This window comes from Petaurus breviceps, unplaced genomic scaffold (assembly GCF_028583685.1).
Source record: "Petaurus breviceps papuanus isolate PSGF00001 unplaced genomic scaffold, PetGlider_PUasm1.0 225, whole genome shotgun sequence".
Lineage (NCBI taxonomy): Eukaryota > Metazoa > Chordata > Mammalia > Diprotodontia > Petauridae > Petaurus > Petaurus breviceps.
This window is the reverse complement of record NW_027185889.1, coordinates 14,853,589-14,867,403: the sequence shown is the minus strand read 5'-3', so window position 1 is coordinate 14,867,403 and position 13,815 is coordinate 14,853,589. Positions and strand designations below refer to the sequence as shown.

At 37.2% G+C, this 13,815-nt stretch overlaps 1 protein-coding gene across 3 annotated transcripts in view; it reads left to right on the top strand.

Moving 5' to 3' along the window:
- The window catches only part of CEP83 (centrosomal protein 83), a 141,260-nt gene that overhangs the window by 114,036 nt on the left and 13,409 nt on the right, over positions 1-13,815 (top strand). For all 3 annotated transcript variants that reach the window (XM_069095175.1, XM_069095176.1, XM_069095173.1), the window contains exon 11: positions 13,258-13,333. In XM_069095175.1, the coding sequence (XP_068951276.1) occupies positions 13,258-13,333 (76 nt within the window). The remainder of the gene's footprint in view (positions 1-13,257; positions 13,334-13,815) is intronic.

The window sequence follows — 13,815 nt, the reverse complement described above, 5'->3', positions numbered from 1 at the left end:
ATAGCAGCATACAGTCAAGAATAGGATCTGTAAATACTTTCACATTATACATTAGTCAGGTTATAAAGACGGATTGTACCAGCTGGAATGAAAAATGGTAAAGAAGACATAAAACCAAACAAGAGAAGGAAAAAGATCAGGCATTTTGCTTCCACCTGAATATAAACTCAGTTCTTTCTAGTTCTTTCTCTGGATGCACATATTTCTCTCCATCGTGAGTCTTTTGGGATTGACTTACATCACTGCATTGCTGAGAAGAGTCCAGTCTATCAAAGTTGGTCATCACACATATGTTGTGTCTGTAATTGTGTACAAATTTCTCCTGGTTCTACTCTTCTCACTCAGCATCAGTTCTTTTAAGCCTCTCCATGTAAATATGAAGACTGTCTGCTCCTCGTTGCTTATAGCACAATAGTATTCCATAACATGCATATACCACAACTTGTTCAGCCATTCCCCAATTGATGGGCACCCCCTTAATTTCAAATTCTTTGCCACCACAAAAAGAGCTGCTATAAACATTTTTGTACATATGGGTCTTTCTCCCATTTCGATGATCTCTTTGGGATATAACCCTAGGAGTGGTATTGCTGGATCAAAGGGTATGAAAGTATTTATAGCCCTTTGGGCATAATTCCAAATTGCTCTCCAGAAAGGCTGGATCAGTTCACAACTACACCAACAATGCATTAGTGTTCCAATTTGCCCACATCCTCTCCAGCATTTGTCATTTTCCTGTTTTGTCGTCTTAGCCAATCTGACTGGTGAGATGTGGTACCTCAGAGTTGTTTTGTTTTGCATTTCTCTAATCAATAGTGATTCAGAGCATTTCTCCATGTGCTTATAAATATCTTTAATTTCTTTCTCTGAAAACTGCCTGTTCATATCCTTTGACTATTTATCAATTGGGTAATGACTTGTATTCTTATAAATTTGACTCAATTCTCTGTATATTTTAGAAATGAGCCCTTTGTTAGAGACATAGGTTGTATAGATTCTCTCCCAATTTCCCACCTCCCTCTTAATCTTGGTTACATTGGCTTTGTTTGTACAGAAGCTTTTCAATTTCATGTAGTCAAAATTATCCATTTTACAATGTTCTCTAATTCTTGTTTAGTCATAAAGTCTTTCCCTCTCCACAAGTCTGACAGACTTTATACCTAGATCATGCACCCATTTAGACTTGATTTTGGTTTATGGTGTTAGATAATGGTCTATGCCCAATTTCTGCCATACTATATTCCAGTTTTCCCAGCAGTGTTTGTCAAATAGTGAGTTCTTATCCCAAAAACCAGGGTCTGGGGGTTTATCAAACAATACATTACTATAGTCATTGACTTCTGAATCTTGTGTGCCTAATCTATTCCATTGATCCACTCCTCTATTCCTCAGCCAGTACCAAGTAGTTTTGATGACTGCTGCTTTATAATATAGATTGAAATCTGGTATAGCTAGTCCACCCTACCTAGCATTGCTTTTCATTGATTCCCTTGATATTCTGGACCGTTTATTCTTCCAAATGAATTTTGTTACTATTTTTTCTGACTCTATAAAGTCGTTTTTTGGTAAATTAATTGGTATGGCACTAAATATATAATTTAATTTAGGTAAAATTGTCATTTTTATTATATTAGCACTACCCAGCCACAAGCAATTGATTTTTTTCCAATTAGTTAGATCTGACTTTATTTGTGTGAAAAGTGTTTTGTAGTTGTGGTCATATAGTTCCTGGGTATGTTTTGGCAGGTAGATTCCCAAATATTTTATAATGACTACAGTAACTTTAAATGGGATTTCTCTTTCTATGTCTTGCTGTTGAATTTCATTGGAAATATATAGGAATGCCAAGGATTTGTGTGGGTTTATTTTATGTCCTGTAACTTTGCCAAATTTATTTATTATCTCAAGTAGTTTTTTACTTGATTCTCTAGGATTCTCTAAATATATCATCATATCATCTGCAAAGAGTGATAGCTTGGTCTCTTCTTTGCTTAATTTGATTCCTTTGATTTCTTTTTCTTCTCTAATTGCTACTGCTAACATTTCTAGGACCAGATTGAATAAGAGGGATGATAGTGGACACCCTTGTTTCACCCCTGATCTTATGGGAAATGCTCCTAGCTTCTCCCCATTACATACAATACTTGCTGATGGCTTTAAATAGATGCTACCTATTATTTTAAGGAAGGCTCCATTTATTCCTATACTTTCTAATGTTTATAATAAGAATGGATGTTGTATTTTGTTAAAAGCCTTTTCTGCATCTATTGAGATGATCATGTGGTTTCTGCTAGTTTTATTGTTGATATGATCAATGATACTGATGGTTTTCCTAATATTAAACCATCCTTGCATTCCTGGAATTAATCCTACCTGATCAAAATGTATTATTCTTGAGATAAGTTGCTGTAGTCTTTTTGCTAGTATTTTATTTAGAATTTTTGCATCTCTATAATCATGAGGGAGATTGGTCTATAATTTTCTTTCTCTGTTTTATCTCTTCCTGATTTAGGTATCAATACCATATTTGTGTCATAAAAAGAATTTGGTAGGACTCCTTCTTCACTAATTTTCCCAAATAGTTTGTAGAGTATTGGAATCAATTGTTCTTTAAGTGTTTGATAGAATTAACTAGTAAATCCATCTGGCCCTGGAGATTTTTTTCCTAGGGAGTTGACTGATGGCTTGTTCAATTTCTTTTTCTGAGATGGGGTTATTTAAGTAATTTACTTCCTCTTCAGTTTATCTGGGCAACTTGTATTTTTGTAAATATTCATCCATTTCCCCCAAATTGTCAAATTTATGTGCATACAATTGGGAAAAATAATTCCTAATTATTATTTTGATTTCCTCTTCATTGGAGGTAGATTCACCCTTTTCATTTTTGATACTCATAATTTGGTTTTCTTCTTTTTTTTTATCATATTGACTAAGGGTCTATCAATTTTGTTGGTTTTTTCATAAAACCAGCTCTTAGTTTTATTTATTCAATTGTTTTCTTAATTTCAATTTTATTAATCTCTCCTTTGGTTTTCAATATTTCTAATTTAGTATTTAATTGGGGATTTTGAATTTGTTCTTTTTCTAGGTTTTTCAATTGCATGCCCAATTCGTTGACCTCCCTTTTCTCTAATTTAATCATGTATGCACTCAGGGATATAAAACTTCCCCTAAGAACTGCCTTTAATGCATCCCACAAATTTTGGTATGTTGTCTCATTATTATCATTCTCTTGAATGAAATTACTGATTGTTTCTATAATTTTTTGTTTGACCCACTCATTCTTTATGATTAAATTGTTTAATTTCCAATTAGTTTTTAATCTGTCTTTCCATGACCCCTTATTGCATATAATTTTTATTGCATCATGATCTGAGAGGGAAGCATTTAATATTTCTGCCTTACTGCATAGAATTGTGAGGTTTTTATGCCCTAGAATGTGGTCAATTTTTGAGTATGTGCCATGAACCGTTGAGAAGAAAGTAAATTCCTTTTTATCCCCATTCAGTTTTCTCCAGGGATCTATCATACCAACCTCTCTAAAATCCTGTTCACCTCCTTAATTTCTTTCTTGTTTATTTTGAGGTTAGATTTATCAAGTTCTGAGACGGGGAGATTAGGTCTCCCACTAGTATAGTTTTGCTATCTATTTCTTCCTCTAATTCCTTTACCTTTTCCTCTAGGAATTTGGATGCTATAACACTTGGTGCATATATGTTAAGTAGTGATATTGCTTCATTCTTTGATGGTGCCTTTTAACAGGATATAGTTTCCTTCCTTATCTCTTTTAATTAGGTCAGTTTTTGCTTTTGCTTAATCAGAGATAAGAATTGCTAATCCTGCTTTTTTTACTTTAGCTGAGGCATGATATATTTTACTCCAGCCTTTTACCTTTACCCTGTGTGTATCCCTCTGTTTCAGATGTGTTTCTTGTAAGTAGCATATTATAGGATTATGATTTCTAACCCATTCTGCTATCCGTCTCCGTTTTATGGGAGAGTTCGTTCCATTCACATTTACAGTTATAATTGTTATCTGTTTCTTTCCCTCCATCCTATTCCCTCCTCTCTTAATGTTCATAGTTTTCCCTCCTTCTCCCTTTCCCCCCTTAATAGTTTTCCTTTTGACCACCACCTCCCTCCATATTCCCTTATTGGCCCCCCTCCCTTTACCTCCCCTTTCTCCTTTTTCCCTCCCTACTAACCACCCTTCCCTTTTGTAGCCCTTTCCCCCTCCTACTGCCTGTAGAATATTTTTATACTTAATGAAGTATGTTATTTCTTCTTCGCACCAAGACTGACAGGAACAAATCTCATGTGAAGCTCCTCTCCCTCCCCTCTTTCCTTCTGAAATGATATTTTTTGCATTTCTTCTCCATAGAGTCCTATGCTTAACTGGTTGTTATTCCCTCCTTGCACCAGAACCAATGAGGGAAAAGCTCATATGATTCCCATCTCCCTCCCTTCTTTTCCTTTGCTATACAGTTTTTATGCCTTTTTGTGTGGCATAATTTACCCTTTTCCACTTCATTCATTCCCTTTCTTCCATTGCAGTCCCTCTGTAGCCCTTAATAAGATTTTTTTTTAACCGTCATTTTGTGTATTTTATACTCATACCCTCTACTTGTGTATAACCAGTTTGCTCTTATTAAATGGCAGGGTGTGTGTGTGTTTTCCTTGTTTCCTATGTCACTCTTGCATCTCATAATTGGAGGTTGAGTTTTCCATTGAGTTCTGGCTTTTTTATCAAGAAGGTCTGGAACTCTGTTATATCATTGAATGACCATCTCTTTGCCTGGAAGAATATGCTCAGTCTCGCTGGGTATGTGATCCTTGGTTGTAACCCGAGCTCTTTTGCCTTCCGGAAAATTGTATTCCACTGCCTCCGATCTTTCAGTGTAGAGGCTGCCAAATCCTGTACAATCCTCACTGTGGACCCTCGATATTTGAATTGTTTCTTTCTGGCCGCTTGAAGTATTTTCTCTTTTATCTGGTAGTTCTGGAGTTTGGACACAACATTTCGAGGACTTTTCAGTTTGGGATCTCTTTCAGCAGGTGTCTGGTGGATTCTCTCAATTTCTATTGTACCCTCGGGTTCTAGTATCTCAGGACCCTTTTCCTGAACGAGTTCTTGGAGAATGTTGTCCAGGCTCATTTTTTCATCATGATTTTCTGGTAGGCCTGTGATTCTCAGATTATGTCTCCTGGATCTGTTTTCCAGGTCAGTTATTTTTCCTTTGAGGTATTTTACCTCTTTTTCTAATTTTTCGTTCTTATTGCTTTGTTTGACTAATTCTTTGTTCCTCACAGAGTTATTTGTTTCAATTTGGTTGATTCTAGCTTTTAGCAAATTATTTTCCTTGGTTAATTTTTGGAGCGCCTTTTCCATATCATACACTTTTCTTTTTTAGGGAGATGTTTTCTTCATTATAATGTTTTTCTAATTCTGCTATTTTGGTTTTAAGAGAATTAATCATTTTGTCTTCTATCTCTCTCATTTTGTTTTCAAAGTTCCTTTTGATCTCATCTAGGAGAGCTTTCAGTGCTTGGGACCCATTCCCTATTGATGTTTCAGCTGTGGGTGTGGAGTCCACATTGTCTCCCTCTGAGTTTGGTTCCTCCCTCTGAGGGTAGTAGGACTCCAGAGTCTTTGTCTTTGTAGTCTATTTTCTACCCATTTTGAGGCAGGGACCTAACCATGCCCTTCCTCTAGGGATCCCAAGCCTTTTCTGTAGAGGGTTTTGCCCTGGGGCAAGAGTTACTATGTTTTCAGGGTCAGAGGAGGGGTTTGGAGCAGGTGAGGTTCACTCTGTCATCCTGGTCTATGGAGGTCCTGATACAGGCTTTTTTTTTTTTTTAATTTCTGGGCTATGAAGTGGTAGCCCCAGGAGTATTTGCGGTCCAGGACAGGGACCCCTGTATTTGCTTCTTACCTTGCTCTTTTCAGTCCCAGCTCTTTGGTGATAGGCCTGGTAGTGGCCCTTGTGGTTGGTGGGAAGACTTGTCCTCCGAGTTGATTAGGCCCTTTTTGGGCCTGCCTCTGCGTCTGCCAGCTGCGACCGTGCCTTCCAGGCCTGCCTTTGCTTCTCGACGCTGTCCCTTTTCAAAAGTGTGTGCTTCTAACTACCCTCCTCCCAAATTTGCCCTCCCATCTTTCATCCTCCCTCTTATCCCCTTCCCCCCTACTTTCCTGCAGGGTAAGATACCCAATTTAGTGTGTGTGCAGTTCCCTCCTTAAGCCAAATTCAATGAGAGTAAGATTGACCCATTCCCTTTTGCCTTCCTGTTCTTCCCCTCCATTGTATCAGTTTTCCCTTACCTCTTTTATATGAGATAATTTACCCTATCTGTCTCTCCCTATCTCCTCTCATTATATTCCTCTCTTACCTCTTAATTTTATTTTTAAAATATCATCCCTTCCTATTCAATCAATCCTGTGCCTTCTATGTGCACATTTATACACACACTCACATATCTATTCATATGGACATATACCCTCCTATATAGACATATATGTATGTATACATATACACACACACACATTTATATTCCCTTCAACAGTCCTCATACTGAGAAAAGTTTTGTAAGTTCCAATTATAGTTTTTCCAAGCAGGAATGTAAATAGTTCAACTTTGAAAAGTTCCTTATGATTTCTTTTCCCTGTTTCCCTTCTCATGCTTCTCTTGTTTCTTGTATTTGAATGTCAGATTTTCTATTGAACTCTGGTTTTTTCATCAAGAATACTTGAAAGAGGGGTGGCTAAGTGGTGCAGTGAGTAAAGCACCAGCCCCGGAGTCAGGAGGACCCAAGTTTGGTTCCGGCCTCAGACACTTAACACCCACACAAAAAAACTAGTCATGTAACCTTGGGCAAGTTACTTAATTCCAACTGCCCTCCAAAAGGCAAAAAAAAAAGAAAAATGCTTGAAAGTCCTCTGTTTCCTTGAATGACCATATTTTCCCCTGAAACATTATACTCAGTTTTACTGGGTAGGTGATTCTTGGTTTTAATCCCAGCTCCTTTGACCTCCAGAATATTATATTCCAAGCCCTTCGGATGATCCCTTAAGGTAGAAGCTGCTAGATCTTCTGTTAGTTATCCTGATTGTGTTTCCACAATATTCAAATTGTTTCTTCTTGGCTGCTTATAATATTTTCTCCTTGATCTGGGAACTCTGGAACCTAGCTATAATATTCTTAGGAGTTTTCTTTTAGCGATCTTTTTCCAGAGTTGATCAGTGAATTCTTTCAATTTCTATTTTGCCTTCTCGTTCTAAAATATCAGGACAATTTTCTTTGAGAATTTCTTTTTTTTTTTTTTGCCTTTTTTTTTGGAGGGCAATTTTGAATTAAGTGATTTGCCTGAGGTTACATTTTTGTGTAAAGTGTCTGAAGCTGGATTTGAACTCAGGCCCTCCTGACTCCAGGGCCAGTATTCTATTCACTGCACTACCTAGCCATCCCTCTTTGAGAATTTTTTGAAGGATGATTTCTAGGTGTTTTTTTTTTTTATTGTGGCTTTCAGGTAGTCCAATAATTTTTTAATAAAGTCCCACTTTAGGAAGAAAAACTGGAAAAAGGAGTAAACAACAACAAAAGATTTCCATGATCAAAAGCTATTGTAGGTCAAGGGATTCCTAAGACACATACCCAGAAGAAAACAATTCTAAGCACACTTAACCACAAAGTCACTTGAATTCCCAAAAGAAATAAAGCAAGAATTTTTAAAAAAGTTTAAAATAATATTATAAATGAAATGAGTGCTAGAGAAAATTATTGGGAAAGAAATGACAGACTTGAAGGACAGATTTTAAAGGAATTAATTTAGTACAAGAGGTACAAGATTTTACCACAGTATTCAAAGTTCTGAAAATTAAAATGGGCTAAACAGATTTTATTGAGTCCATGAGAAAATAAGAAATAGTAAGACAAAGTTAAAAGACTGAAAAAATAGAAGCTAATGTAGACAACAAGCAATTAATAATGTAATATTATAAATATCATGTAGATAAACTATCAAAAGCAACTGACCTGAAAACAGATCAAGAAGAATTAAATTAAGATTTACTGAATTACATGATGTCCATTACCAAAAAGAAAGAACTTGGATATCATATTTTACAAAATGATGAAAGAAAAGTGTCCAGACTTAGTAGAATCAGAGGACAAAGGGAAAATGGAAACAATTTACAGCCATTTCCTGAAAACAGTCATAAAATGAAAACTCCCAAGAACATCATAGCCAAAACAAAAGAAATGTTTTGAGATTACTGTAGGAAATCCAGTCTGAAATGTCTAACAGAAAGCTGGGAGTGCCAGACTAGAACTCAAGAGGGAGAGTTAGGTCAAAGAAACTGAGACTCATGAAGATGATAATCAAATTCTGTTGGCATTGATGAGGACCAGTGAGAGTAGAATGAGAAAAGAGAAGAGGACCGTAATAGAAGAGAGCTTTGGGAAAGGGCACCTGTGGTCAGTGGGTGTAATGTGGATGAAGGTCCAGCAAAAGAGACTCAGAGACATCAGTCAGACCTATTAGAGGAGAATGAAGAGAGAATAGAGTTAGGAAAATTCAAAAGAGATTATTTAGGAAGGAGGGGCTTATCAGCAGTATCAGATGCGACTGAGGTCAAGAAAGTTGAGGTTAGAAATGAGCTCTTTATCTCAAATGATTGGTAACTTTTTTACATATTTTTTTCCAATTACATGTAAAAACAATTTTTAACATTCATTTCTAAAAATTGTGAATTTCAGATTCTCTCACTCTCTTCCTTGAGAAGGCAGGCTTCTTGATATAGGTTATACATGTGCAGTCATATAAAACATTTCCATATTATAAAAGAAAACAGACCAAACAAAACAAAAAAATGAAATAAACTTTTAAAAAATTTTATGTTTATTTTTAGTTTACATTCATTTCCACAAGATTTTGAGTTACAAATTTTCTCCCTGTCTTTCCCCTACTCACCACCCCAAACAGCGATCCCACTGAATACCCTCTCCCCCAATCTGCTCTGTCCTATATTCTCTCCTATCCCCCCTCTGACTTTCCAGTAGCGCAAGATGGATCTCCATACCCCAGTGCCTGTATATCTTATTTCCCAGTTGCATGTTAAAAAAATAGTAATAATTTTTTTAAATTTGATTTTAAAACTTTGAATTCCAGATTCTTTTCCTTCTTCCCTCGTCACCTACCCTCACCCTTACTGGGAAGATAAGCAATTCAATATGGGTTGTATATGTGTAGTTATGCAAAACATTTCCATAGTGGATATATTATGAAAGACTGACTATGTTTTCCTCCATCCTATCCCGCCCCCCACTTGTTCTATTTTCTACTTTGACACTGTCCCTTTTCAAAAGTGTATGCTTCTAGGGGCAGCTAGGTAGCACAGCGAGTAAGAGCACCGGCTCCAGTGTCGGGATGACCTGGAGATCGAATCCAGGCTCAAACACTTAGCATCCACCCAGAAACACCTGGCCGTGTAACCTTGAGCAAGTTACTTAACTCCAGTTGTTAAAAAAAAAAAGTATGTGCTTCTAACTACCCTCTCCCCCAATTTAGTGTGTATATTATTCCTTCCTTAAGCCAAATTCAATAAGAGTAAGGTTGACCCATTCCCTTTTGCCTTCCTGTTCTTTCCCTCCATTGTATCAGTTTTCTCTTGACTCTTTTATATGAGATAATTTACCCTATCTGTCTCTCCCTGTCTCCTCTCATTATATTCCTCTTTCACCTCTTAAATTTTATTTTTAAAATATAATCCCTTCCTATTCAGTTGATCCTGTGCCCTCTCTCTATGTATGCCTATACACATATACACATTCACATATCTATTCATATGCACATATACCCTCCTATATAAACATATATGTATGTATACATAAATATATACACACACACATTTATATTCCCTTCAATGGTCCTCATACTGAGAAAAGTTTCATAAGTTCCAATTATAGTTTTTCCAAGCAGGAATGTAAGTAGTTCAACTTTGAGAAGTTCTTTATGATTTCTTTTCCCTGTTTCCCTTCTCATGTTTCTCTTGCTTCTTGTATTTGAATGTCAGATTTTCTATTCAACTCTGGTTTTTTCATCAAGAATGCTTGAAAGTCCTCTATTTCCTTGAATGACCATATTTCCCCCTGAAACATTATACTCAATTTTGCTGGGTAGGTGATTCTTGGTTTTAATCCCAGCTCCTTTGACCTCCAGAATATCATATTCCAAACCCTTCGGACTATCCCTTAAGGTAGAAGCTGCTAGAGCTTGTGTTATCCTGATTGTGTTTCCACAATATTCAAATTGTTTCTTCTTGGCTCCTTGTAATATTTTCTCCTTGATCTGGGAACTCTGGAACCTGGCTATAATATTCCTAGGAGTTTTCTTTTGGGGATCTTTTTCCAGAGTTGATCAGTGAATTCTTTCAATTTCTATTTTGCCTTCTCGTTCTAAAATATCAGGGCAATTTTCTTTAAGAATTTCTTGAAGCATTGTTTCTAGGTTCTTTTTTTTTATCATGGATTTCAGGTAGTTCAATAATTTTAAAATTATCTCTCTTGGATCTATTTTCCAGACCAGTGGTCTGTTTTTTCATTTGTTCGGATGTGTTTAATAGTATTTTGATTTTTCATAAAGTCATTAGCTTCCATTTGCTCCAGTCTAAATCTGAAGGAATGATTCTCTTCAGTGAGCTCTTGAAATTCCTTTTTCATCTGGCAAATTTGGCTTTTTAAGGCATTCTTCTCCTCATTGGCTTTTTGGGCCTCTTTTGCTTTTAGAATTAGACTATTTGTTAAGGTGTTATTTTCTTCAGTCAGGTAGTTGAATTGCTTTTCATGATTTTCTTGCATCATTCTCATTTCTCTTCCCAATTTTTCTTCCACTTCTCTTACTTGATTTTCAAAATCCTTCTTGAGCTCCTCTATGTCCTATAACCAGTTCATATTTTTCTTGGAAGCTTTTGATGTAGGAGTTCTCACTTCGTTGTCTTCCTTCCATTCCATGCTTTTATCCTTTGTCCCTCAAAAAGGAATCTGAAATTGGATTGCTGTGCTTGCTTTGCTTGCTCATGTTGCCGCTCAATTAGTTGACTTTTGAGCTTTTTGCTACAGTAGAACTCTGTTTCTAGAGAGGAGAGCTTTGTCCCAAATCACTGGCTTTTTCTCAGCTGCCAGAGCTATTAGTTGGGTGCCCTCTCTGAAGCCTTCACAGGCTCTTGCACCTGGTCACATACCCCAGGACCTCCACTCAAGACAGCCATACATATCCAAGCAGGTTAAAGCAAGAGTGATTGTCCTCTGAATGGTCGCTTGGTCCCCCCACTATCTGCAGGGCAGGAGCTCTGAAGCAGCCACGTGACAGTGGCTTCATGGCCTACACACCTCAACTGCTTCTTGCTCCAGGGGCAGAGGCTGGTCTGCACTCTCGGTGCCCCTGTTCCCACAGTCCACACTGACCTTTTACTTCTAAAGTTTGTTTAGAGCCGTATTTTGTAGGTATTTGAGGTGGTTGTGGGGGGAGCTCAGAGAGTTTTCCTGCTTCTATGCCTCCATCTTGGCTCCGTCCCCTCCCTTAGGAATAAAGTTTTAACAAGTTAGCTTTGATTTGCATTCAGAATACCATCAGTTCTCTCTCTGGAGGTATATAGCATTTTTCATCATAAGTCCATTCAATATTTTGGGTCCTTGTATTGCTGAGAATAGTTAAATTGTTCAGAGATGGTCATCATAAAATATTTTTGTTACTGTGTACAATGGTTTCCTGGTTCTGCTCACTTTACTTTGTATCACTTCATATAAGTCTTCCCAGGTTTTTCTGAAATCATCCTGCTCAACATTTCTTATAGTACAATAGTATTCTATCATAATCACATACCCAGTTTGTTCAGGTATTCCCCAGTTGATGGACATTCCCTCAATTTCCAATTCTTTGCCACCTCTAAAGGAGCTGCTATAAATATTTTTGTACGTATAGATCCTTTTCCTTTGATTTTGGAATACGGACCTAGTAGTGGTATTGCTGGGTCAAAGGTCTTTGAGCATAGTTCCAAATTGCTCTCTAGAATGGTGGGATCACTTCACAACTCCACCAGCCGTACATTAGTGTCTCAGTTTTCCTACATACCCTCCAACATTTACCATTTTCCTTTTCTGTCATATTAGCTAATCTGTTAGGTGTGAGGTGGTACCTCAGAGTTGTTTTAATTTGCATTTCTCTAATTAATAATGATTTAGAGCATTTTTTTTCATATGGCTATAGATAGCTTTGATTTTTTTTTTTAAACTGCCTGTTCATGTCCTTTGACCATTTGTCAGTTGAGGAATAACTTGTAGACTTATAAATTTGACTCCATTCTCTGTATATTTGAGAGATGAGGTCTTTATCAGAGACACTCTCTATAAAATTTTTGTTATGGTTATTGTGTATTTCCCTTTATCCTATTTTCTCTTCATTTATCCTTCTGTTTCTCTTCTTTCATCCTGCCCCCCTATTTTTTAACTAGCTATTCCCCTTCACACTGATGAGCTGAGGCTGTGTTTGCTCCTTGTTGAGACTCCCCTGAAAGGGATCCTTCAGACTCCAGGTTATTGCTTCTGTAGTCTTCTGCAGCCAAAGTTACACTCTAATGCTTATTTCATTCCCAAGTAACTTCATTCCATTACCACCAATAGCAGACCACAACTGTGACTTAGTAGATAAATTTTAGGGAATTTTCAGAGAGGTTAAATGAATTTCCAAGGGTCAGATTTATCAAATGTTAGAGGCAAGATTTGAACCCACATCTTCCTGGTTGTAAGTCCAGTACTATTCATGATGTTGCTCTTATAGCAACAGATGGCCCAGTGAGTGGCACAGAAAATAAATGCTTTGAATTTGAGGAGGAAAGAGGTAGAAACATTTAACCCTGGCATAATACTCTATTCCCTAGGCTAACTATTCTTTCTATAGGGAGACTTTTGTATATGTGCCCCCCCCCCCTCCTGTTAAGCTGATGTTTTGAGTAAAACATCTAAATTGTTCTTTCTTGCTTTTTTGTGCTGACTGGCTGGCGGGCACCTCAAGGATTGTGGGTCCATATGGTAGTGCCTCCCAGAGTGTGTAGGGTAAAGCACAGTAACTGGGCAGGAGGTCTTTCCATAAAGAAGAAGTGACCTTTCAATATCTGACTTTTACAAAAACCTATCATTGGACTAGAAATTATTAATTCATCATACTTTTAGTTCTTAATAACATTCTTTGTCTGTCACATTTTTAGAATGAAGCTTCAGCAGCAGATGATTGCTAATGAGAATGTAGAAAAAGAAAAGACTGAAAATGCTGATCTTAAACAGGTAAGAGCTGATAAAATGTTGGTTAGCATTTTAATTGCTTGTTTAAAGATCTCTTGATGCAGACAGCCTCAGCTAAGTCAGTAAGCATTTATTAAGCACCTCCTTTGCACCAGACACTGCACTGAGGGCTTTCAGAGGCAAAAGACAGGCCACTGTCCTCAGGGAGACTGAGGGGCTTCATATTTTATGCTTTATACTTCAGCATTGCTACAGACCCTGTCACTGGAGCTGTTGATGTGTCGGTGAGTTTGATTTCTAAAGTTTTAGCTTTAGTTTAGGAAGTTGCTGTTGCCCTCTGGTATTTTCTTTTTTTTTTTGTTTTTTTGCCTTTTTGGAGGGCAATTGGGGTTAAGTGACTTGCCCAAGGTCACATGGCCAGTTTTTGTGTTAAGTGTCTGAGGCAGGATTTGAATTCAGGTCCTCCTGACTCCAGGGCCAGTGCTCTATTCACTGTGCCACCTAGCTGCCCGGCTCCCCCCCCC